The sequence below is a fragment of the Anabrus simplex genome, chromosome 1 (assembly GCF_040414725.1).
Source record: "Anabrus simplex isolate iqAnaSimp1 chromosome 1, ASM4041472v1, whole genome shotgun sequence".
Taxonomy (NCBI): Eukaryota; Metazoa; Arthropoda; class Insecta; order Orthoptera; family Tettigoniidae; genus Anabrus; species Anabrus simplex.
In genome coordinates this window covers 888,835,831-888,862,001 of record NC_090265.1, presented here as the reverse complement: position 1 = coordinate 888,862,001, position 26,171 = coordinate 888,835,831, and the positions used below count along the sequence as shown (strand labels likewise).

The 26,171-nt window shown below is 38.5% G+C and overlaps 1 protein-coding gene across 1 annotated transcript in view; it reads right to left on the bottom strand.

Moving 5' to 3' along the window:
• Positions 1-26,171, bottom strand: part of LOC136857696 (vesicle-fusing ATPase 1) — a 241,275-nt gene that overhangs the window by 101,650 nt on the left and 113,454 nt on the right. Inside the window, exon 8 of the mRNA XM_067136554.2 lies at positions 532-756. Within this exon, the coding sequence (XP_066992655.2) occupies positions 532-756 (225 nt within the window). The remainder of the gene's footprint in view (positions 1-531; positions 757-26,171) is intronic.

Genomic DNA, 26,171 nt, shown 5'->3' with positions numbered 1-26,171 from the left:
CTCCTATTTCTCCAAATGCAATGGTAAAAACATATGTTCTAAAAATAAACAACTTTCAATATGGAACAATCATGAAGTTTATAACATGTAATACTACAAAACATACAAGGGCAAATATTAAATTTTCAATAGCCATTTAACAAGAAGGCTTTGATAAGCATATAAACCAGTGCAAAATTGATGGACAATGGCAGAGAGGACATGCTTCAAACCAGTACAATGACCATATAAAGAGTCTGCTACTTGAAATAAAGCACACAGCAGTATACCACAAAGCACGGAGTACAGTACACAGAAATGAGTGAAGAGTCATGATGTTAGGAATCCAATTGTGACTAAGAAGACTACTACTACTGTAATTACAGAGATACCGAGATAAGATCGACTTGCATCAACTGGTCCCTTCTTACTCAGTTGTGCGACACATGCACTTTTATCATGTCTAATTCTCTTAATTTCCCATTGGTAACTTTTATGACAATAGTCATCTTAATCTGTTATATCTATTCATTTGAAATGAACAAGCAGTACCTCTAGTCTTCCAGGTCGTAGAAGAGCTTCATCTATCATATCCCGTCGGTTGGTCATCCCAATTACAAGGATGTTGTTCAGTTGCTCCACTCCATCAATCTTTGCCAAGAGCTGATTAACAACAGTGTCATGTACCCCAGTGTTGCCCGCAACCGAGCCTCGAGACTTGCAAATGGCGTCAATCTCATCAAAGATAATTATGTGTAGCCCACTGTTTGGTCCAAGCTGTACACAAAGACAAGTCAAAACAATTATAGAACAAAAAAAAAAAAAATCATGTTACAATTATTAAAAACAGGAAAATAAACCACAATTTTATAAATATATAGAATGTGAATCATGATATTCCAATCATTTTAAGCTGAAAGGTATCTTACTAGTATTATAATCAAGGCTTAAACTAATAAATATAATTTGCAATCACATTATCATTTAACTGGCAAACTAAAGAGAGGGAAGAAATTGCTATGATAAATTAATGATTGGAAATAATGGTTAAAATGGTTCTTCTTATGGTTGAATCCAAATGTTTTTATGAGAATTTATTTTTGACAAACAATAAATGACTGAACAACAAAGCATGAATGTTTAGTTGATGAACTTAAAAAAAGATGGCTATATAGAACCCCAAATTAAACATGATAAAAAATTGACTCTCACCAACAAGTTTAGGGGTGAAACATCAGAGACATTTGAAATTAAAACTGGACTACGGCAGGGAGATGGGCTCTCACCACTATTATTTAATTGTGCTCTAGAAATGGTAATGAGGGAATGGTTTAGGAAATGTCCCCCCAAAATAAAGATTGGCCGAAAAATCAAAACAAATTGCCTGGGTTTTGCTGATGATTTAGCATTACTAGCAGTGGACATAAAAGAAGCAAAAACCCAGATATCAGAACTTCAAAACATTGCAAATAAAATTGGCCTCAAAATATCATTTGAAAAAAACAGAAATTATGCCCCAAAAACCAACACAGCCAAAAGAAGTCACCATAAATGGTAATAAAATCAAAATAGTAACTCAACTTAAGTATCTTGGAGAAGTAATAACACAACCTAAATGAAAAAATCACAATCCAAATAAGAACAAATAGATTAGCTAAATCACAAAAATTAACATGGGATATCTACAAAAAGAAATGTCTATCAATAAATACAAGAATAAAACACAACAACACAGTTATAAAACCGGAAGCTACATATGCAGCAGAAACACTCCTTTACCGGAATAAACAATCAAAGACTGACGGACTTCGGAAAATTGAAAGGAGGATTGGAAGAACCTGCATCAACAAAAAATACCAGAAAGATGGACAGTGGCAGTTAATACCTAACAAAGTCGTGTACAAAGAGCTAGAACCCATGACAGATACTTTGCGTAAGAGGAGACTGGGATTCTTTGGACATATCATGAGGATGCAGGATTCGAGACTTCTGAAACAACTAGTACAACACAATCTCGTCTCAAAAAATACCACAACAGGATGTAAATGGATCAGAGAAGTAAGAGAGGATCTGAAGGAAATAGGCCTTACAACAGAAGACACCACAAATAAGATAAAACTGAATACAAAACTCAAGAATACAAACCTCCGCTTTACCCTTACACAAAACAAACCAACAACATGCACATTTTCAACTGAGGAGAGGGCACGAAGATCGGAGCATCTGAAAAAGTACTGGGAGGACCGCAAAGCCCGAACAATCCCTTCAAAGAGACCTAAACGACGGACTGACTAAAGTGATCCTATGTGGTCATAAAAGAAGAAGAACAACACACTTTAGACTCAAATTGTTTGCGACTTAAGTACACTACATGAAAATCAAGAGTACTTAAAATTGGTTCTCGAAATCATGAGTGCAATTATTAAGATATTGCACATGCCCAGAAATCATGCAACTTCATAATGCGATTTGAGAGAAAAATTTTACAAGTTTTGGAACACATCTGTTTACAGAGAGCAACAAAATTTAGAAGCTATGTGTTAAACATCAACTGATGAATAATAAAGGAGTTCTCAATTTACGGTCTTATTTTAAGCCTCTTAGTGCCACATATATTAAGCAAACAATGGAATTTGAAAGGCTGAAGATGAACCATAATTCCTCCACTTGTTGTTGTTTGAGTCATCAGTCCATAGACTGGTTTGATGCAGCTCTCCATGCCACCCTATCCTGTGCTAACCTTTTCATTTCTACGTAACTATTGCATCCTACATCTGCTCTAATCTGTTTGTCATATTCATACCTTGGTCTACCCCTACCGTTCTTGCCACCTACACTTCCTTCAAAAACCAACTGAACAAGTCCTGGGTGTCTTAAGATGTGTCCTATCATTCTATCTCTTCTTCTCGTCAAATTTAGCCAAATCGATCTCCTCTCACCAATTCGATTCAGTATCTCTTCATTCGTGATTCGATCTATCCATCTCACCTTCAGCATTCTTCTATAACACCACATTTCAAAAGCTTCTATTCTCTTTCTTTCTGAGCTAGTTATCGTCCATGTTTCACTTCCATACAATGCCACGCTCCACACAAAAGTCTTCAAAAACATCTTTCTAATTCCGATATCAATGTTTGAAGTGAGCAAATTTCTTTTCTTAAGAAAGCTCTTCCTTGCTTGTGCTAGTCTGCATTTTATGTCCTCCTTACTTCTGCCATCGTTGGTTATTTTACTACCCAAGTAACAATATTCATCTACTTCCTTTAAGACTTCGTTTCCTAATCTAATATTTCCTATATCACCTGCCTTCGTTCGACTGCACTCCATTACTTTTGTTTTGGACTTATTTATTTTCATCTTGTACTCCTTACCTAAGACTTCATCCATACCATTCAGCAACTTCGAGATCTTCTGCAGTCTCAGATAAAATAACAATATCATCGGCAAATCTCAAGGTTTTGATTTCCTCTCCTTGGACTGTGATTCCCTTTCCAAATTTCTCTTTGATTGCCTTTACTGCCTGTTCTATGTAAACATTGAAAAGGAGAGGGGACAAACTGCAGCCTTGCCTCACTCCTTTCTGGATTGCTGCTTCTTTTTCAAAGCCCTCGATTCTTATCACTGCAGACTGATTTTTATACAGGTTGTAGATAATTCTTCGTTCTCGGTATCTGATCCCTATCATCTTCAGAATCATAAATAGCCTGGTCCAATCAACATTATCGAATGCCTTTTCTAGATCTACGAATGCCATGTATGTGGGCTTGTCCTTCTTGATTCGATTCTCTAAGATCAGACGTAAAGTCAGGATTGCTTCACGTGTTCCTACATTTCTTCTGAAGCCAAATTGATCTTCCCCCAACTCAGCTTCAACTTGTTTTTCCATTCTTCTGTAAATAATACGTGTTAAAATTTTGCAGGCATGAGATACTAAACTAATAGTGTGGTAGTTTTCACACCTGTCAGCACCGGCTTTCTTGGGAATAGGTATAACCACATTCTGCCGAAAATCGGATGGGACTTCTCCTGTCTCATACATCTTGCACACTAAATGAAATAACCTTACCATGCTGGTTTCTCCTAAGGCAGTCAGTAATTCAGAGGGAATATCATCAATTCCAGGTGCCTTGTTCCTATTTAGGTCACTCACAGCTCTGTCAAACTCTGACCTCAAAATTGGGTCTCCCATTTCATCAGCATCAACAGCCTCTTCATGTTCCAGAACGAAATTATCTACATCGTTACCTTGATACAACTGTTGGATATGCTCCTGCCATCTTTCTGCTTTGTCTTCTTTCCCTAGAAGTGGCTTTCCATCTGAGCTCTTAATATTCATGCACCTAGATTTCCTTTCTCCAAAGGTTTCCTTGATTTTCCTGTATGCAGCATCTACCTTTCCCAGGACCATACAGCCTTCGACATCCTTGCACTTCTCCTTCAGCCATTCTTCCTTAGCTACCTTGCACTTTCTATCCACTTGATTCTTTAATCGCCTGTATTCTTTTCTGCCCTCTTCATTTCTAGCATTCTTGTATTTTCGTCGTTCATCAATCAGGTCTAGTATCTCCTGAGTTATCCACTGATTCTTAGTTGATCTTTTCTTCCTTCCTAACATTTCTTCAGCAGCCCTACTGACTTCATTTTTCATGACTCTCCACTCTTCCTCTACTGTGTTTCTTTCGGCCTTTTCATTTAGTCCTTGTGCAACATGTTCCTTGAAACGATCCATCACACTCTTTTCTTTCAACTTGTCTAGATCCCATCTTTTTGCATTCTTTCCTTTCTTCAATTTCTTCAACTTCAGATGGCATTTCATGACCAACAAGTTGTGGTCAGAGTCCACGTCTGCTCCTGGGAAAGTTTTGCAATCCAACACCTGGTTTCTGAATCTCTGCCTAATCATAATGAAGTCTATTTGATACCTTCCAGTGTCTCCAGGTCTTGTCCACGTATACAGCCGTCGTTTGTGGTGTTTGAACCAAGTATTGGCGAGGACTAAATTATGGTCAGTGCAGAATTCAACCAGCCGACTTCCTCTTTCGTTCCTTTGTCCCAATCCAAATTCTCCTACTGTGCTACCTTCTCTTCCTTGGCCTACCACTGCGTTCCAGTCTCCCATCACAATTAGATTCTCGTCACCTTTGACATATTGTATTAAATCTTCTATCTCCTCATATATTCTTTTAATTTCTTCATCATCCGCTGAACTAGTAGGCATATAGACCTGCACTATTGTGGTGGGCATTGGTTTGGTGTCTATCTTGGCGACAATAATTCTTTCACTATGCTGGTCGTAGTAGCTTATCCGCTGCCCTATTTTCTTATTCATTATTAAACCAACTCCTGCATTACCCCTGTTTGATTTCGTGTTGATAATTCGGTAGTCGCCTGACCAAAAATCCTGTTCTTCCTGCCAACGTACTTCACTTATACCAACTACATCTAACTTTAGCCTATCCATCTCCCTTTTCAGATTCTCTAACCTACCACAACGATTCAAACTCCTAACATTCCACGCTCCGACTCGCAGAATGTCAGTATCCATCTTCCTGATGATTGCCCCCTCTCGTGTAGTCCCCACCCGGAGATCCGAATGGGGGACTAGTTTACCTCCGGAATATTTTACCCGGGAGGAAGCCATCATCAGTACATCTTTCATACAGAGAGAGCTGCATGTCCTCGGGAGGTGGTTACGGCTGTAGTTTCCCGTTGCTTTCAGCCGTGTAGCAGTATCAACACAGCTAAGCCATGTTGAGTATTATTACAAGGCCGTATCAGTTAATCATCTAGATTGCCGCCCTTGCAACAACCGAAAGGCTGCTACCCCCCTTTCGATGAACCATTCGTTAGTCTGGTCTCTCAACAGATACCCATCCGATATGGTTGCACCTGCGGCTCGGCTATCTGCATCATTGGGACACGCAAGCCTCCCCACCGCGGCAAGGTCACATGGTTATAAGCAAGGTATTTGAAGATTACACCAAACTGTTCAGAGAGAATGGCTGTATTGATACTGATAGCAAATATTGGCAACTAAAATCCCATTTAAGGAAGAAAATATATTCTAGAAAATTAACATTAAGCAGATTAATTGCTCAAATTTGGACCTATAAAAGTTACCTTAATAAATCTAGGCATATGGTTAGAAGTAACGAACATGAAAGTAGCGAGAATGATTGCTGATACAAACAGGTGGGAACAATGGCAGGAGGTATTCAGAATGAGGAGATAAAGGTTAAGTTAGGAATGAATTCCATGGATGAAGCTGTACGCATAAACTGGCTTCGGGGGTGGGGTCATGTGAGGCGAATGGAGAAAGATAGGTTCCCAAGGAGAATAATGGACTGTTATGGAGAGTAAGAAGTAGAGGAAGACCAAGGCGACGATACTTAGACTCAGTTTCTAACGATTTAAAGATAAGAGGTATAGAACTATATGAGGCCACAGCACTAGTTGCAAATAGAGGATTGTGGTGACGTATAGTAAATTCACAGAGGCTTGCAGACTGAACGCTGGATGTTTGTATATATCTGTATAAGGGCAGTGTAGTAGGATGTCGTACGATGTGAACTCAGTCACATGTATAAAACCCAGGATTTCCCAGGATTTGATGTGTATTGATTGGGTGGATCAAAACCTAACACTGTTTCTTAGTTTTAACTGTATCAATACGGATCTACACGATGAAGTTCGTATTTGTACTACTGGATACTGCCTGCACTGACGTGGCTGCATCTATCGAGCTCGGTGCTGCTACTTCAAAGCAAGCTTGAGACACCTTGAAGTATACACCCAGTTCAAGTACTTATAAGTTTCACAATTTGCTTTAAGTTGCACCGACACAGATAGGTCTTATGGCGATGATTGGAGAGGAAAGGGCTAGGAGTAGGAAGGAAGCGACCGTGGCCTTAAGATACAGCTCCAGCATTTGCCTGGTGTGAAAAGAGAAACCACGTAAAACCATCTCAGAACTGTCGACAGTGGCATTCGAACCCGCTATCTCCTGAATGCAAGCGGACAGCTACATAACCCAAACAGCGCTTCCACTTGCTCAGTGCACTGATGACTCCAACAACAACAACAACAACAACAACAACAACAACAACCATAATGCAGTGATAATCTAAAATAACCAGCCTCTACTCCCACCAACAAAACAATAGTAATAAGCATTATAATGCACTCTGCAATTTTAGTGAGTCGGGAGGAGCACGATTCCACTCCTCGGTTTATCACTGATAAGATCCCAACCGTTGCCGTCAGCTAATGATAGAATGATCTTTTCATTCATTTTTTTGGAACCCACCACTGATTGTATACTGATTCTACATCCAAACACTGATCGTTACAACATACAAGATGACTGACTTTCTCAGTACTTAACATGTCTTTCTTATAAACTTCAGAGATGAATTCTTGTTACACAGCTCCAAGAGCAGCCATAGTTAGGCGATGCACAACAAGAGTTAAATGCTAAAATAATCTATAATGGCAGGAAAACTTGACACATGCACAAATCTCCGAGATTAATTAATGCTCCTAAAGAGAACTGCAGAGGGAGTCTTGACAAGAAAAAACAAGAGGTATACTGTGCATGTATCCAGAGTGATACATTTGCATACTAAAGCTGTTTTACTTTTCAGCACCAATATCGAACTGTTCAGCTCACCCCCTCAGAGAGTTTCAGGAATTTTCCATTTTTCTAAGCATCTTGGGGGTTGAAATATTAATAGTAAGTTAATTTATTTTGTCCACCTAATCAATACAACAAATCTTGTCTTTGTTGAATCACATTGACATGTTATTTAAAATGGTACGTGTTTTGCCTTACATATAGGCATCATCAGCCATGGGTTGAACCTTGAAATAAAATCAGGCACCTGATTTACATATAAAGAAGATAAAACTAACTTATAAAAAGCCTTGAAGAGACTTGAAAGAAAATTGACATATGGTAAAATAGTACAATGTTGGTTTTAAAGACAAAGCTATGAGTGAGAAGCTTCATTATTTACAATAGTAACATTGAAAGACTATTAATATGAGTAAAATAAATAAACCGACAGTTTGTTATAGACAAGTGATAAAATAGAGGTCCAATATAAACATTGTATATTAACCTTCAACGACAACCTCGCACTTCTTAAAGTGAACCACATCACCATATGCTATCGACTATTGACTTTTAACTTACGTAAACATATTATCACAGGTCACTTGACCATCTCTCAACTTTATTTTATTCAACATTATGTTTTAAAAATACGATTACGATCATAATTTTCATTATCTAGTTCCAATCGCTAGTCGTTCAACATTATTTTACAGCAATTTTATCACTTGTCTATAAAAAACTGTCGGTTTATTTATTTTACTCATATTAGGTAGTCTTTCAATGTTACTATTGTAAATAATTAAGCTTCTCACTCATAGCTTTGTCTTTAAAATCAACATTGTACTAGTCTTTTATCATATATAAATTTTCTTTCAAGTCTTTTCAAGGCTTTTTATAAATTAGTTTTATCTTCTTTATATGTAAATCTGGTGCCTGATTTTATTTTAAGGTTAAACCCATGGGTGATGATGCCTATATATAAGGCGAAACATGTACCATTTTAAATAACATGTCAATGTAATTCAACAAAGACAAGATTTATTGTACTGATTAGGTGGACAAATTAATAAACTTATTGTTATTATTTCAATCAATTATCATCAATACGTATCAGAAACAATATTTATCATTTGTAACATGTTGGAGGTATCAGGTTCTATAGCACCAGGTTTTAAATTTCTAGGGTGCCTGAAAAAGCTTCATTTATCCTATCCTATTTTCATTTTTATACCGTTTACAGATCACTGCCTGCCTGGAGGCCACTACTGTTAAGGCATTGAAATCTAAACGGTCTGACACTGTGGTTAGCCGGTTCAAGCCCTGCTGGTCGAAAAAAATTTCACCATCAGAATGTTGGCAGGCAGGGAAGGAAAGGTGGTGGTATACACTTTCTAATCAATAGATCATGTGAAAAAAGCCTGGATTAAATTCCAAACATCTCTGCAGTGTTCGTATTGACCAAGGGCATACGACATTGTTGATGGTGATTTGTCTGTTGGATGGGGATGTTAAGCCTTGAGCAGACCCCTGGGTTTCGACAGGAGTAAGATGTGTCAGCACCAGGTTTCACCCTCTACCTTCCTACTATCATATATATCACGCCATTCATTTAATTTCCTTAACTGCTCTAATGAGATTTATGTGAGGAAGGGCTTCCAGTCATAAAAACCCGTCACAACAGATTCATCTCACCTCATACCCGACCCCACAAAGAAACGGGACAAGGGTTAGACAAATACATCATTACACTTATTGCTCCCTCTTCCCACACTGACATGCCATTGTCTTTGTCCTATTACATGGGCTCCTTTCTTATTCCCCACTCTCCCTCCCCGACTTGACTAGTTTAATCTGTCATACTCATACCTTGGTCTACCCCTGCCATTTTTACTGCCTGCACTTCTCTCAAAAATTGTCCTGGGTGTCTTAAGATATGTCCAATCATTTTATCTCTTCTTCTGGTCAAATTCTGCCAAACCGTTCTCCTTTCACCAATTCGATTCAATATCTCTTCAATCTACCCATCTCACCTTCAGTGTTCTTCTGTAACACCACATTTCAGAAGCTTCTATTGCCTTCCTTTCTGAGCTAGTTATCATCCATGTTTCACTTCCATATAATGCCATACACCAGACGAAAGTATTAATTTTTTTTTTCTTAATCCTCTATCAATATTCGAAGTGAGAATTTATCTTCTTAAGAAAGGCCTTCCTTGCATGTGCTAGTCTTGCATTTTATATCTTCTTCTACCATCATTAGTTATTCTTCTACCCAAGTAACAATACTCATCGATTTCCTTTAAGACTTCATTTCCTTATCTAACATTGCCTGCATCACCTGACTTCATTCAACTGCATTCCATTACTTTTGTTTTGGATTTCTGCAGACTCAGATCAAATAACAATATCAGCAAATTTCACTGTTTTGATTTCCTCTCCTTGGATTGTGATTCCTTTTCTAAATTCCTCTTTGATTTCCTTTATCATCTGTTCTACATAAACATTGAAACGGTGAGGGGACAAACTGCAGCCTTTCCTCACTCCTTTCTGGATTGGTGCTTCTTTTTATAGCCTTTGATTCGTATCACTGCAGACTGATTTTTGTGCAGAATGTAGATAAATCTTCTTTCTCGATATCTGTATCTCGGTATCTTTTCTAAATCAACAAAAGCCATGTACGTAGGTTTGTCTTTCTTAATTTGATCCTGTAAGATCAGATGTCAAGTCAGGATTCCTTCATGTGTTCCTACATTTCTTCTGAAGCTAAAGTGATCTCCCAACTCAGCTTCAAGTGGTCTTTCCATTCTTCTGTAAATAACACATGCTAAAATTTTGCAAGTGAGAGATACTAAACTAACGGTGCAGTAGTTTTCAACTTGTCAGCACCTGCTTTCTTGGAAATAGGTAAAACAATGTTCTGTCTAAAATCAGATGGCACTTCTCCTGTATCATACATTTTACACATTAAATGATATATGGTCTCCAAGCTGGTTTCTCCTAAGGCAGTCCCTTGCTCGTATTTAGTTATCTTAATAGTTACCGGTAACTCAAAGCTCTGTCGAATTCTGACCTGATAATTGGGTGCCCATTCCATCAGTAATAACAGCCTCTTCTTATTCCAGAACTATACCATCTACTTCTTTCCCTTGATATAATTGTTTAGTATGTTCCTGCCATCTTTCTGCTTTGTATTCTTTCTCTACCGGGCGAGTTGGCCGTGCTCGTAGAGGCGCGCGGCTGTGAGCTTGCATCCGGGAGATAGTAGGTTCGAATCCCACTATCGGCAGCCCTGAAGATGGTTTTCCGTGGTTTCCCATTTTCACACCAGGCAAATGCTGGGGCTGTACCTTAATTAAGGCCACGGCCGCTTCCTTCCAACTCCTAGGCCTTTCCCATCCCATCGTCGCCATAAGACCTATCTGAGTCGGTGCGACGTAAAGCCCCTAGCAAAAAAAAAAAAAAAAAAAATTCTTTCTCTAGAAGTGGTTTTTCCATCTGAGCTCTTAAAATTCACACACCTACTTTACCTTTCTCAAAGTTTTCTTGATTTTCTTGTATGCAGTATATTTTTCCAGCAACCATACAACTTTCAACATCCTTGCACATCTCTTTCAGCCAATCTTTCTTAGCTGACCTGCACTTTCTGTCTACCGCCTGTATTCTGTATTCTGTTCTGCTCTCCTCATTTTTTGCATTCTTGTATTTTTGTCAGTCATTACTCAGGTTTAGTATCTCCTGAGTCATCCATTGATTCTTAGTTGATATTTCCTTTCTTCCTAACCATTCTCCAGCAGTCCTACTGACCTCATTCTTCGTAACTGTCAATTTTCCCTCTTTTGTGCTTCCTTCAGTCTTTTCATTTAGTCCTTGTGCAACATGTTCCTTGAAACAATCCCTCATACAGTTTTCTTTCAACCTGTCTAGATCTTATCTCTGTATTTCTTTCAATTTCTTCAACTTCAGATGACATTTAATGACCATCAAGTTGTGATCAGAGTCCACATCTGATCCTGGGAACGCCTTGCAATCCCGACACCTGGTTTCAGAATCTCTGCCTAATCATAATGAGGTCTATTTGATACCTTCCTGTGTCTCCAGAACTTGTCCACGTATACAACTGTCGTTTATGGTGTTTGAACGAAGTGTTTGAATAAATTATGATCACTGTAGAATTCAAGTAGTAAATTTCCTCTTTTATTCCCTTGTCCCAGTTCAAATTCTCCTACAGCATTACCTTCTCTTCCCTCGCCTACTACTGCATTCCAGTCTCACATCATTATTTAGAGTCTTATCTCCTTTAATATTGTATTCAATTTTCTATCTCTTCCTGTATTCTTTCTATTTCTTCATCATCTGCTGAACTAGGAGGCATACAGGCATTGGTGGGCATTGGCTTGGTGTCTATCTTGACAATTTGTTCAATATTCTGTAGTAGCTTATCCCCTGTCCAATTTTTTAAAATCCATTATTAAACCTACTCCTGCATAGTGCACGTTTTTTATTTTGTGCTGCCTGACCAAAAATCTTGCTCTTCCTGCCAACATAATTCACTTATACCAACTGCATCTGTTTTTAGTCTATTTCCCTCTTCAGATTCTCTAACCTACCACAATTATTCGAACTTCTAACATTACAACTCTCCGACTCTCAGAATGTCAGTATCCATCTTTGTGACGACTGCCTCTCTCATGTAGTCCCTACCAGGATATCCGAATGTCAATATTTTACTCGGGAGGAAGCCATCACCAGTACATCATTCACACAGAGAGAGATGCATGTCCTAGAGAATTAGTTACGGCTGTAGTTTGCCATTGCCTTCAGCCATATACACACAGCTAAGTCACGTTAAGTATCATCACAAGGCCATATCAATCATCCAGACTGCTGCCCTTGCAATTTCCGAAAGGCTGCTACCCCCATTTTTGATGAACCATTCATTTGTCTGGTCTCGTGACAGATACCCCTCTGATATGATCACTTCACTGAGATGGACAAGCGTCCCCACCATGGCAAGATCAAACATTTCACAGGGCACGTATTATTTATTTTTTATTTATTTATTTATTTATTTATTTATTTATTTGGAAGGCATGATTTGTGACTTAGCTGTACATGGTCAGCATTGTGGTCTTTGGCTCAGACGGCCTCTGGTTTGATTTCTTGCTGGGCCGGGGATTTTAAATGCATATGGTAAATTCCTCACCACACCTGGGAAACTGGAGTTGGATGATGATGATAGTTCCTCTGGCTCACGGACTGGATGTTGTGTTTGCCTCATTACACAACTACATTACTCGTCGTCGTCGTTGGTTGATACTGTAAGTATTCATTTATCTTCTCCAATTCTTTCATTACCTGCATGCTCTTCGTAAATATCTTTGGTGGTTTAGCAGACTAATTCTGGCATGAAACATGTGGCCACATTAATTGCACTTAACGGAAAGTGGAGGATGTGGCTGGACCTGGTGTAGTGTACACCTCTAATGTTTCTCTTTGTGTTCTTGATGTTCACATTCAAACTGGGCAACAGCAACTGAAGTGGTTATGAGCCAGTTCGATTGGACATTGATGACCTGAACCGTATTCTGTTCTTAATCCGGCTAAAAATTCGTTCACACTCCACATTACTATGCGATACAGTAAGAACACTGTTGTTAAACTTAACAATAATATGTATTTTATTTGATCCTGTACTGACTTGTCTAAATCTATTAAAGAAACTATTTAAAATACTTTATGTTGTGTCCACCTTGTCAATACACTTTTAATGATTGAAATTTATTTATTTTATAATACATGTTTCAGGAACAATATATATTCCCTTCATCACTGATGTATATTGACAATGTGGACACAACATAAACTATTTTAAATAGTTTCTTTAATAGATTTATAGTAAGAAAAGACAGCATGAATTTAGAGATCCTGTAATTTACGATGTCCATCAGCTCTATGGATTTTCAACAACTGCGCCCACTTTGAATCATTTGTAGCTTGATTACTTACAACACTAGATAAGTGTTCTATCTGAAGAGCCGCAAACTGGCACTGGAGTCCATTCACAGCGTCATCTCTTGTTTCATTTTCTCTTTTACACAAAATAACAGGAAACTTCTCCAACAGGAAACAGAAGAAAATGCCATCAAGATTAGCAACCTGTGCATACCGTATTTTTTATTTTTTTTTGCTAGTTGCTTTAAGTCGCACTGACACAGATAGGTCTTATGGCGATGATGGGACAGGAAAGGGCTAGGAGTGGGAAGGAAGCGGCTGTGGCCTTAAGGTACAGCCCCAGCATTTGGCTGGTGTGAAAATGGGAAACCACAAAAAACCATTTTCAGGGCTGCCGACAGTGGGGTTTGAACCTACTACCTCCCGAATACTGGATACTGGCTGCACTTAAGCGACTGCAGCTAACGAGCTCAGTGCATACCATATTTAATCGTGTATTAGACCTTGTAATGGATTTAGAATTACTCCTCGCCATGGTACGATGTATTTTGTATCTCATTCATGCGTTCATATGATTGTCAACGTCACCGTGAGTTCCGATATTGAGATTGTATAGCCTTTCCTCTGATTTGGTGACGGTGAGCCATCTAGCGGTCGACTTGGTACTAGTATTATGAGGTGGTATGTTGGTGCTGCTCTCTGGCCGCGAGAAGATAAGTTTGCTATGCGATGAACCATGGTTCAACAATGTAAGTGACAAGCAGTTGTTTTGATTCTTGATTCTGAATTTGAAGAAGACGCCTTGGAAGCTAAGCTCCTGGATGTGCATTAAGGAGTAAATTATCACTTCAGAACGTGAAGATGGTCATGGGATTTGATCCTGGTTGATGGATTCTCCATCTGGGCATAAGGGCCGAAGTTTTTTTTAAAAATTTCTTTTATTTAACCCCTCAGCGTCGCAGCCATTTAAATAGCTTCCTACCCTGCAGCCGGATGAGATTTCAACTATGCGCGACTGAAATACATCGATTCACTTAAAGCGTTACTACAAGTATAAGAGTAGCCCGATTTTCACGAAATTTGGAATACCTTATGACAACTATGTACATGCAGATAATTAAATAATTGTTTCACATTTCCTTAGTAATTTAGTTCCGTGTGATAGAGTTCGAAGCACTCTTTGAGACAGGGACTCAAGTCACACTTCTGGAAGCAGTACACTGACTTCTTTTCGCCGTGTTTTGAAGACAGGATACAATGTCTCTGAGGTTTGGATTTCCAACTCTTGGGTGCTAATTTCCTGATAAAATGCCTTTCCTGCAACCTTGGAACTGTATTATCTGATGCACGCCGGCCTTGCATATTTCGTTCCCCTCCCGAGTGAGCGTATTTTGTAAACAAACCTTTCACCAGCTGAACCCGATAAGGTAATTGCTCAATATTTGTCTCTGTGACCTGTGTGAGTATTATTAGAGAATTTAGCAATCAGAATTCACCGCTGAAAACTTCTCTTTGACCTGTATAATTATCTAGTCTCTTACACGAAATTTCCTAGTACTGTTTCCTCCTCATCGTCACTCTCATCATTTAACACTGCTACATCATCTATTTCATTATCACTGCTGCTTATACTGTCACTACTACTTCCGACTAAACTTTCATCTGAATTATACAATATTTCAAGCACGTTACTGTCAGTCATACCACGGCTGAGCGCGGCGCGTCACACGGACTGATGAAGCTGCAGCGAGACCGAAAACAACAGGACGAAACTGAATGAGGGGAATAACATTTATGACGAAACAAACCAACTCGATACATATTTCAGATAAAAGGTCGAGATATTGTCTTTCAAGCGAGATATGTACCATGAACAACTCGTTCTCGTATTGTATGACAGAAAGCAGCACTAACTGATGCCTACACAGAGCGCTCTTGGAGAGTTACGAAAGTATTACAAGCTGAGAAATAAAGACAAATATAATAAATAAACTGCACTCCCAATGTACAAATAGAGCAAAGAACATCACACGAAAAGACAAACTTCTCAGATCATCTTTTTTTCTTTATTTTATTCTGTGGGAAAGAATGAAGCAAACAGACTTTTAAAAAAGCAAGAGATTAGTGCTCAGACTTATTTGACAAATAATTATCCTTGCAAAAACAACGACATAACGATTTTTCAATTATTTACAACGCTGATAAACCCGAAAATGTCTTCTTGGAAACAAAACAATTTGCATATCTGTAACTCCAAAACTCTTCGCGCTATAGCCGTAAATGTGAAACCATGTATGGGTCTATACCACGTATAGAGGTCGGCGGCTACGGAAGAAAAGAGGGTCTATACCACGTATAGAGGTCGGCGCTGAGGGGTTAATAGTCTATGCCTCCGACCTCGTAAGTAGACTTCAAAGCACTTCTGTACTGGGTTAACCTAGCCAACAAAAACTACTATTTCACTGTGTTAAGAGACATGGAGACCCTTTAAGGCCTACTATATGTGAAAAATTCTGCATCCAATCTTCAGACTTTTGAGGTTTAAAAATAAAAAAAAAAATTAAAAGACTGGTCTTCATCATAACTATGTAATGTTCATCTGTTTGGGGTTTCAATTTTAAATTGTAAGGATGATGTTAGTTTTACCTTCTTGATACAGTTATTGATGTTTCAGGCACGTTATGAATAATTTATGTTGAGGAGCTCCTAACTAAGCTATTATGTACGAAGTCTCTGTATAACCTCAATGGTGATTTAGTTGCATTTTCTCTTATTTATCATAATAATCATATTAATTATTTAAATATTTTCAAGCCATTTCGAGCACAAAAAAAAAAAGTATAGATGAAAGCTTTTCTAATGAATTCCTCGGTATCTTCGAGTAGCCATTTTGATCATGGTGGTTATCATCTGTTACACTGCCGTCTAATAGAATGCAAACGGTAGGGGGGCGTTCCTCTGTTGTATTTGACATATGAGTATCAGCTAATTATTGATGACTTGACATTCATCTGATAAGGTGATTTTTTCGTGCGTGTTGATGACTTTTCTGCAGTGTTGAGTTACTCACTTAATTAAAGTTTTGGTCGCTAGTGCGATATTTGATTATTTACCCTTCTTGCGGATTTAATTGGATGTTCATTGGATTATTTCTTCCTGTTTACTGAAGTTGCGTGTTGTTGTGGGTTATGACAGTTTTCATGCACCATTTGGGTAACCGAGATAGTCCATTAGAGAAGTTTCCAGCGTTCATACTGTAATAGTTGTTTTTAAGATTTTAATTTTGAATTAATCTCCTATTTATTAATTGGTCTGAATTTGAATTGTAGTTTTGGGAGGATGGAAGTTCTTTTAAATGATTTTGCCTTATTAAAGTTTTCTTTCAAAATTTAATTGAGGGTTTATTATTTCAGCCAATTATTTAATTAAACTTAGTTTTAATTGATTCACTTGGCTTCTTGTTCCCTAGCTTCTGCAAATTGCGACAGCCCTTACCTTGGGATATCTGGTATGTATACTGGTTATTATTATTTCTTATTTGCTTGTTATCATCCCAGGTCGTGCTAACACTCTTGCCTATTTATTTTAACTGTGTCATGAGAGTGTGTTTGAAAGGTATCTCACTTGTGCCTTAGATGAGGATATTGAGGAAAGCGAAGGTAATAAGTTAGATCTTGATCACCTGCCTAACGACCAAGCTTGTAAGATTCGTGATCTTCGTGCGATGTATCCTGAAGTTTTCACTGATAATTTGGGCTTGAATAGTGTGCTTAAATACCACATTGATGTGACAGACAAGATTCCTGTTAGATCTCCGCCCTATAGGTTATCCCCACCTAAGATGGTGGAATTAAAGAAAATAATCGATAAGATGCTCCAGGATGGTGTTATTAGACCTTCTATCTCTCCATATTCGTCCCCAATGTTTCTGGTGCCCAAGGCATCTGGAGGTTACAGGCCGGTCGTTGACTATAGGGAATTAAATCGTAAGATCGTCATGCAGTCAGTGCCTTTACCTGATTTGCATACTTGCTTCTCTTGGTTCCATGGTGCTAATTATTTTTTGACCCTTGATTTGAATCAGGCATACAACCAAATACCTCTAGATGAAGAATCTATTCCCCTCACTGCTTTTGCCACGGACTGGAATCTGTACGAGTACACTGTAATTCCCTTTGCGCGGTCGACAGGAGCAGTCATGTTAACACTATTACTGGATTCTGTGTTTGAGGATGTGAAATTTAAGTTCGTAATTCATTATCTTGATGACTTGGTCATGTATTCTGCAAATTTTGAAGATCATCTCAAGCAAGTACAGGAGGTAGTTGAAAGATTGAAGAAAGCTGGTTTAACTGTCAAGCTTTCCAAAACCAACTTTGCCAAATCTCAGATCTCTTTCCTGGGACATATAGTATCGTCACAGGGTATTTCTATTGATCATGCCCATACTCAAGCTATTCATGATTACAAACCCCCTAAGGATGTAAAAGGGATTGCCAGATTCATTGGCATGACTAATTTCTTCAGAAAGTTTGTTCCTAATTATGCAGAAATTGCTGCTCCTTTGAATTCCTTACGTAGAAAAGATGTCAAATTTGTGTGGGATAACCCACAACAAAGAGCCTTTGAGGACTTGAAGAAAGCTCTAAGCAATGCTCCAATACTTGCTATTCCTGATTTCAATAAACGGTTCATAATCCAAACTGATGCCTCAGGGAAGGCTATTGCGGGAGTCATATTTCAAGAGTCCGAAATGGGTAGACCTATCGCCTATGCATCTAGATCTCTCTCTCTCTCCTCTGGAAAGGAAGTATTCTATCTATGAATTGGAGTGTTTAGCAGCACTATTTTCATTGGAGAAATTCCGTGTTTATGTGGAGCACGTTAATTTTGATTTAGAGACCGATAATGAGGCTCTTTCCTGGGTTCTGAAAAGACCCAAAAGAAAGGGAAGACTAATGAGGTGGGCGCTGAGAAACTCTGCCTTCAATTTTAATGTTCGGCACATTCGTGGAACTGAAAATGTAATTGCCGATGGGCTTAGTTGCATATTTGATGGAGAGGAGGTTGGTGAAAACTTGGAAGTGAAGTATATATCTCAAGTTAGTTTGGTAACTGTGAATACTATCTTGACTAATCTTCCCTTGTTGTATCAAGATATAGGTCTGCACCAAAACGATGATCCCCAGCTGAAAGAAATTCTAGAAAGAATTAATTCTGGTCAAATCATCAAACCCTATTCCTTAGTAAAAGGCGTACTCTGTTGTCAATCTCGTCATGATAAAAGGATAAAGATTGTTGTCCCCAAGGTTTTAATTCCTGTCATATTTCAATATTATCATGATAGTCCTGTTGGTGGACACTTGAGAAACTTCAAAACTAGGTCAAAAATAAGGGAGTTCTTCATTTGGAAAAACATGGATCGGGATATCACGACCATGGTTAAGTCTTGCAAGAATTGCGCCATCAGTAAACCTAACTTAAACAAACATGTAGGGTTATTGTCATCGACTCAAGCTTCCAGAGCTATGGAGCGATTGTTTATTGATCATGTAGGACCTTTCCCATGTTCCAGTCGAGGAAATACTCATGCATTGGTATGCATTGATGCTTTTACCAGGTTTTGCTGGATCTTCCCGACTAGGTCGACTAATTCGCAGTCCACTATTTCCTGTTTAAATTCTATTTTCGCCTCTTTTGGAACACCTAAGTTTTTAGTTTTGATAATGCTTCTGGGTTTACTAGTCACTTGTTCAGGAAGTACTTGTTTGATTTGTGCATCTCCCATGTGACCACTACTCCGTATTATCCCAACCCGTCATATTCCGAGAGAATGAATAGGAATTTAAAGTCTGCTCTCATAGCTCACCAACACTTGAATCATACCAAGTGGGACACCTGTCTTCATTGGTTGTCGTATGCCTTTAATACTGCTACCCATGAGTCTCATGGCAAAACTCCCGTGGAATTGATGTTCAGTTTTGTTCCATTTTCTCCTCTATCAAATCTCCTTCGAATTGAGGAACTGCTATCTGAAATATCTACTCCTCGTGATGTGCGGAAAGTGTGGGATGAGGCCAAAGCAAGATTGGCCGTGTCATATGCAAGGGTACGAAAAAACTATGACAAGCGCCGAAAACCCACTAAGTTACGTGTTGGAGATCAAATCTTCGTAAAATGTTATCCTGTCAGTAAGGCTATAAATAAATTTTCTTCAAAATTAGCTCCCAGATTCCAGGGCCCTTGTACGATATTGCAGTTTTTGAGCCCTGTATCTATGCTTGTCAGTGATCCTGTTGCTAAAAGAGTTCGGAGAGTACATTTATCCCAAGTGAAAGCGGCTTGATGTATTATGTGTCTTTGGGTTGAGTCCAAAAATCTTACCTGAAGTTTGGTGGTATTTAGTCTGTTAATTGTTTGATTAAACTGGGTGATGGAAGTGCTGAACTTGTTCTATCGGTATGAATGTTGGAAACCTGTGTATTGGTGTAACTATATCTTGATAGTTTTCATCTCTGGTGAGGTATGAATCTTATTGAAGAGGTGAAGTAGAAGGAAGACTGTGTTAAATGGTTTCATCCTGTTAAAATATAGTACATTCGGTGATCAATTGCTGGAAGTTTAACTAAGTATTATTATTATTGTTAATTATGGATTGGTGTGAATTTAATTGGGGACCTGTTATGGTAGAAGACTGAATTTTGAGAATTGATGTTGTTCCCGGTTTGGTAATTTGACCTTGGTAATATGATTCAGCGGTGTGCATGATGGATGTCTGTAAGAGAACCTTACCGTGATTTAACATTTTTTTTCCTGTGCTATTGGTATTGATATAGTGAGTGTCTGTAAGAAAAATTTGGTGATATTATTTACCTATTTTGCACTTGTTGGTTGTAAAGATGTGAAGTCATGGTGGAATATGTATACGTTACCTAATTTTCTGTCTGTCTGCGTTTGGTAACGTAGACCTGTAAATTTTTGGATGTCTTAGAAATCTGATGAGATTTTTCTTCTGTGTGGGTACTTACTTGCAGTGATAATCTTATTAAAAAACTCGTGCTTCTCTGAAACTGTGGCCTTTGGAAGGTATTGTTTATGGAAACTCTTGGTGGTAAGTGTTGAAAATGGGGTATACTCTGCTTTAACCGAGTGGAGTTAATTGTATGAAGTTCTATCGCCCGGAGCTGGAGAAGAGTTACTGGTTGCTCTGTGCATGAACCTTGTGTTCTTACTGTATCTTAATTCTTGGTTCCTGGGGGAATGGACCTTTCGATTTAGATGAACTTCAAGTTTTCTCTTTGGGGTAATTTGATTTTGAGTTTACATAGTGTTCCCTTCATGAGTCACTTGTTGCATTGCGCCATTTTATGTTTGGTATGTTGTTTATAAGCTAGGTTGTCTGCTGGATTTTGGTACATTATTTCTGTATTCTATGCAAGTTTGTAATGGTGTGGACTTCGTGTTTGAATTGTGGTCTAGTATTCTGCCTATACATCGCTGTTATCATTTTTCGCTAAAGTTGTTGGGTCAAAACTACAAAACACAGCATCGCCATATGATTGAAGGAGTACAACAGGCACAGCCGGCTGAGAGAAGCAGACAGATCATCAGTTGCTGAACACACACTGCTAGCAGGCCATGACATACAGTAGAGCAATACCAAAGTACTATCAACTACTGTGTCTTACCACATCCGGCTACAAAGGGAAGCCATTGAAATCTTGAAGCACACCAACAGCTTTAACCATAAGGAGGAATCTAAACAGGTCAACAAAACTTGGTTTCCAGTCCTGAAAGCTTTAAATTCTGGAGGACATGATGACCGCGGCAGACCAGAAAATGCAACGGGTGATCAGTTGCCTGACTCAGTCACGGTAGGTTGACCTGCGTCAGGCTCCTTAATGCCCCCCCCCCCACAATCACTGGCCAAAGAACAGCCAATCAGTGACCAACCCTCCAGTATGGTGGACCAATAGGTGAGCAGTGCACCGTAGCCTGCACTACATAATGACGAGGAATTACAACACCACTCAATTCCACTGGGAGCTTTGCGGACATTAGTAGGAACCCTTGATAATGCCGAACGCAGTCTTTGGTGAAACGTCAGGACCATCACATGCTTCTGGACAACGGCCTACAAGCCTCCACTGCTATATGAAAGAGGTTAATCCCACTGACCTAATATCTAAACACCTGGCTAGGAATAATCATTGTACGCACACATGTTACAACAACTTCTTTGTTTATTTTCCATGCATACATTGAAATTTCTAAAGACGTTCTATTTTTTTTTTTTTTTTCCACTCTCCTCCAAGTAACAGAAAATATCAACAAGAATCTCAATTCTAACTGGTAAAGTTGCAGCTGTTTTTTCACCAGCTAAGTTAATTAGATGGCAGATGCAACCAATGCCAAAAATATCCTGATGAGCTTCTTTCAAGACTGCTAGAACTCCATTTTTCTGTCTGATCATAACAGGAGCACTGTCTGAAGAGAATGCCAGAGAGTTCTTAATTGGCGCTTTATTTAATTCCAACTGTAGACAACAGCAAATTTCCAATGTTGAGCCCATCAAATCTCCCTCCAATGCTGCTACCGACAGAACAGTACTTGTAATACTTTCTGGATCAGCATCATAAAAAGTAACCACTATGGGATACAATTTTGAATTTGTATCATTGCTTCCATCTGACAACAAAGGAAATGGGCTATTCTGTAAACAAGTAACAAAGTCCTGTGTTCCAGTACACACCATTTCATTCAGGAGACACGTTTTTGTATGGCCACAACCATATTTTTTCACAATTTCCAACATAGGAAACATCTTTTTGAAGAAAGCTACTCCATGATCAGCTGCACTCAATGGAATGTTGTGATCCACTAAAATGGAAACATACACAAGCTCGGCCTCGATTACATCGTAAACATTATCGCCAGCTTCGCAAAAGAGAGAGAGAGAGAGAGAGAGAGAGAGAGAGAGAGAGAGAGAGAGAGAGAGAGAGAGAGAGAGAGAGCAATATTTTCTGATTTTCTCCCTTAGATTTCAAATTACCAAGGTGTTAAAAAACACTTTACATGATTAGTCGTGTTGTTTTTGCTGCATGTGCTATGTTTATATCAAGAGCACACTGTACAAAACACAAATTTGTCTCCTTTTCCAGATTTCAGTATCATCATCATCATCATCATCATCATTGACCAACTCCAGTTTTCCAGGTGTGGTGTACGAGCCCCTTCCATTTTTTTCGGTCCATGAACTATCCTTCGTTCACAATCCGCTCCCAAACCTGTCCTCCTCTACATCCTTCTTCACTAAGTCTGTCCGTTTTTCTTTAGGTCTGCCCACTGGTCTCTTAGCCCTTATTTCTCTTTCATACTCCTTTTTTGCAGACCTATTGGCACTCATTCTTTTCACATGACCAAACCACTTCAGTCTTGCCTTTTGGATCTTCTGAAGTAAGGAGTCTTCTAGTCCTAAGTCTTCTCTGACGTTTTAATTCCTGATTTTATCCCTCCTGGTTTTCTGGATCATTGTGCGTAGGAACTTCATTTCTGCTGCTTGGAGTTTTGAGTTGTCCTTTCTTGTTAATGTAGCAGTTTCCAGGCTGTATGTGAGGATAGGGGTGTAGTATGATTTATACAGTGTCATCTTGGTTTTGAGTGGTACTTGTTTATCCCATAGTAGCTGTCTTACTTCAAGGTAAAAAAGTATTGCTTTACTGATTTGACTGTTTCATTCAGCTAAGTTATGCTTGGACATTATACTACCTAAGTACTTAAATTCTGTGACACTGTGCAGCTTAGTGCCATTTAGCATGATTTCTGACTGATTATCACCCTTCTATACCTTCAACACCACCGTTTTAGCCTTGCTGATGTTTAATCCATATCTCTCAAACTGCTGACTCCACCTCTGCAGTCTCTCTTCCACATCTTTCTCTGAGTTACCCCAAATTAATACATCATCTGCAAATACAAATGCTTTTAAGTCTTGTTGCCCCTTTTTTTTAACACCTTTAATATGGTATCCATTACAATGATTAAATAATAGGGGCAACAAAGCACTACCTTGTTGTACTCCCCTTTTTGTCTCAAACCAGTTTGACAGTCCAGAACCGACTTGTGCACAGCTTCTGGTTTTCTCGTAAAGCACATTAACTTTTGAAATTAGACTGTCTCAAACTTTGAGCTTTCTCAGGCACTCGCAAATACGCTCCCTTGGTATGCTGTCATAGCCCTTTTCGATGTCAAGGAACAGTAGATATAAAGGCTTCTCTTTTTCCCAATATTTTTTTCATTACCATCCCGACAGCAAATATAACATCTGTTGTTGGACTTCCAGGCCTAAAGCCATATTGCCCCTCTTCTAAAAGTTGTTCTACAATTTCTCCTAATCTATCCTCTAATTTTTTCCAGAATTTTTAGTCCATGAGAGAGTAGAGTGATGCCACGGTAGTTGGTACATTTCTGTCTGCTGCCTTTCTTGAAAATAGGTACAATTATACCATTCTTCCAGTCTTCTGGAATAGTATTTTGCTGTAATACTACATTTAGAAGGCTGTAGCCATTGGATTGCCGGGGTTCCTCCTGCTCTCAACATGTCCACACTTAACTCATCTCTTCCTGCAGCTTTCCCTTTCTTCATACATTTAAGGCTCTTCTCTATCTTCAGCCATGTGATTAGTGGCTCCATGTTTTTGCTGGGCTCATAACTTTTTTTCAAATTCTTCTCTCTTTTGAATTACATTTGATGCCCCTCCATTCAGGAGCTTGTCAAAGAAGGTCTTGAATTCTCTCCTGATTCCATCTTCCTCTCGTACTACTGATCCATTGTCCTGCTCTACTGCCTTGATGTCTTCTAGGTTATTTTCCGATTTCAGTATACAAGGGAAAATTAAAGAATAGGTTTTCCTAAACACCTGATGATAATTTTTCTTTTTGTAGATTTACTCACGATTACTGATAAACAACATGTTCATAACATAAAATAAGCAACGAACACAATTCACATTACTCCACAACCACATAACCTCAGCTTCACAACATGGCAATAAATATGAAGCAAATTAAGCGACAAACATAATTCACAAGTTATTCCGTAACTACAACACGACCTACGCTTTGTAATTCGTGGTGAAAAAAAAAGAACTATTTGTTTATACAGGACAGTAAAGGTTATTGAACAAATTAATGTATTAAAAAACAAGCAAATGGTTATCCAAGAAATGGAATCAATATCGATGGACTAGGATTCAGGATGCATCTCATATTTCCAGTCAAAGATTGTAACAATCAGATGAATATAAATCAGAGAGATATACTGAATATTCGCTGGTCACACAGCATGTATCGGCAGCCTGTGGAAGCTAGTTCTGGCTCAAATTTTAAAAGGAAGATATTGGTATGGAAAATTGTACAATAATAGTGGTTCATCCATAAAACCGTAAAACACACTGCCTTTCTGAAAATTTTACAGAACAACCATAAAAGTTGGCAGGTATGCAGGTATCATAATAGCATTATGCCTTCACTCTTGCCTTTCCAGCCAACAACTGAGGTTTGAATCTTAGCAACTACGTGGAAGGTAGCAGCTTTGGATGTAATTATTGTAATTTTTTTTTTGTGTGAAAATGAGAAACCATAGGAAAATCATCATTGGCATTGTTGATGAGGGGGATTCAACCCCACAGTCTTCAGAATGCAAGCTTGCAACTACACAATCTGCTTGTTAAATAGTAGAAAAGTCCCACCTTTAAAATACAAATTCAAAAATGTTTATTTTTAGTATCAAAAGAACTGTTCTTTTTAGATCATCGTCAGCATGAAATCAACCACTGATATTATGAAACATAAGGTACCATTATAGGCAAAAATATACAAAGTTAAAATATTCTGAAACTACACTGATGGTGATAAACTAGCTGATGTACCTGTGCTTTGCTATGGGATTCTTAGAAAGACTGACTGTGGTTTTCCCAATTGAAGTCAACATAAGTCATTAAAAAAACGTCAGTAGGAATGTAGCGAATGAAAGCAGTTTTATCATAAAATACTCTATCAAATGAAAAACTGCACATTTTCTCACTTAACGAACAGTACTATGGTGCCGATCTAACAGTCCAAAGTTCCAGGGCTGGAATAACCAAACCACACACAGCCATGAACACTCCTCTGCCATTATTCCGTTAAATATGCACACTGCTAATTCCAATCACTGTCTCTGATTAGGGATTGAACAGCTTGAATGCTATGAATAATAATAATAATAATAATAATAATAATAATAATAATAATAATAATAATAATAATAATAATAATAATAATATTTGCTTTACGTCCCACTAACTACTATGACCATTTTTGGAGACGCCGGAATTTAGTACCACAGGAGTTCTTTTACGTGCCAGTATATCTATAGATACAAAGCTAACGAAATGCTATAATGAACCAGTGTGTTATGTACTATTAGTATCAGAAAATTTATGAACCAGAGGAATGGCATGCTAAAGAACAAAGTTATCTAACTCCCCAGCTACTTCCCGCCAGTGTTCAGGCAGACTGTTATACTTCGTCCAACCGGGCGAGTTGGCCGTGCGGTTAGGGGCACGCAGCTATGAGCTTGCATC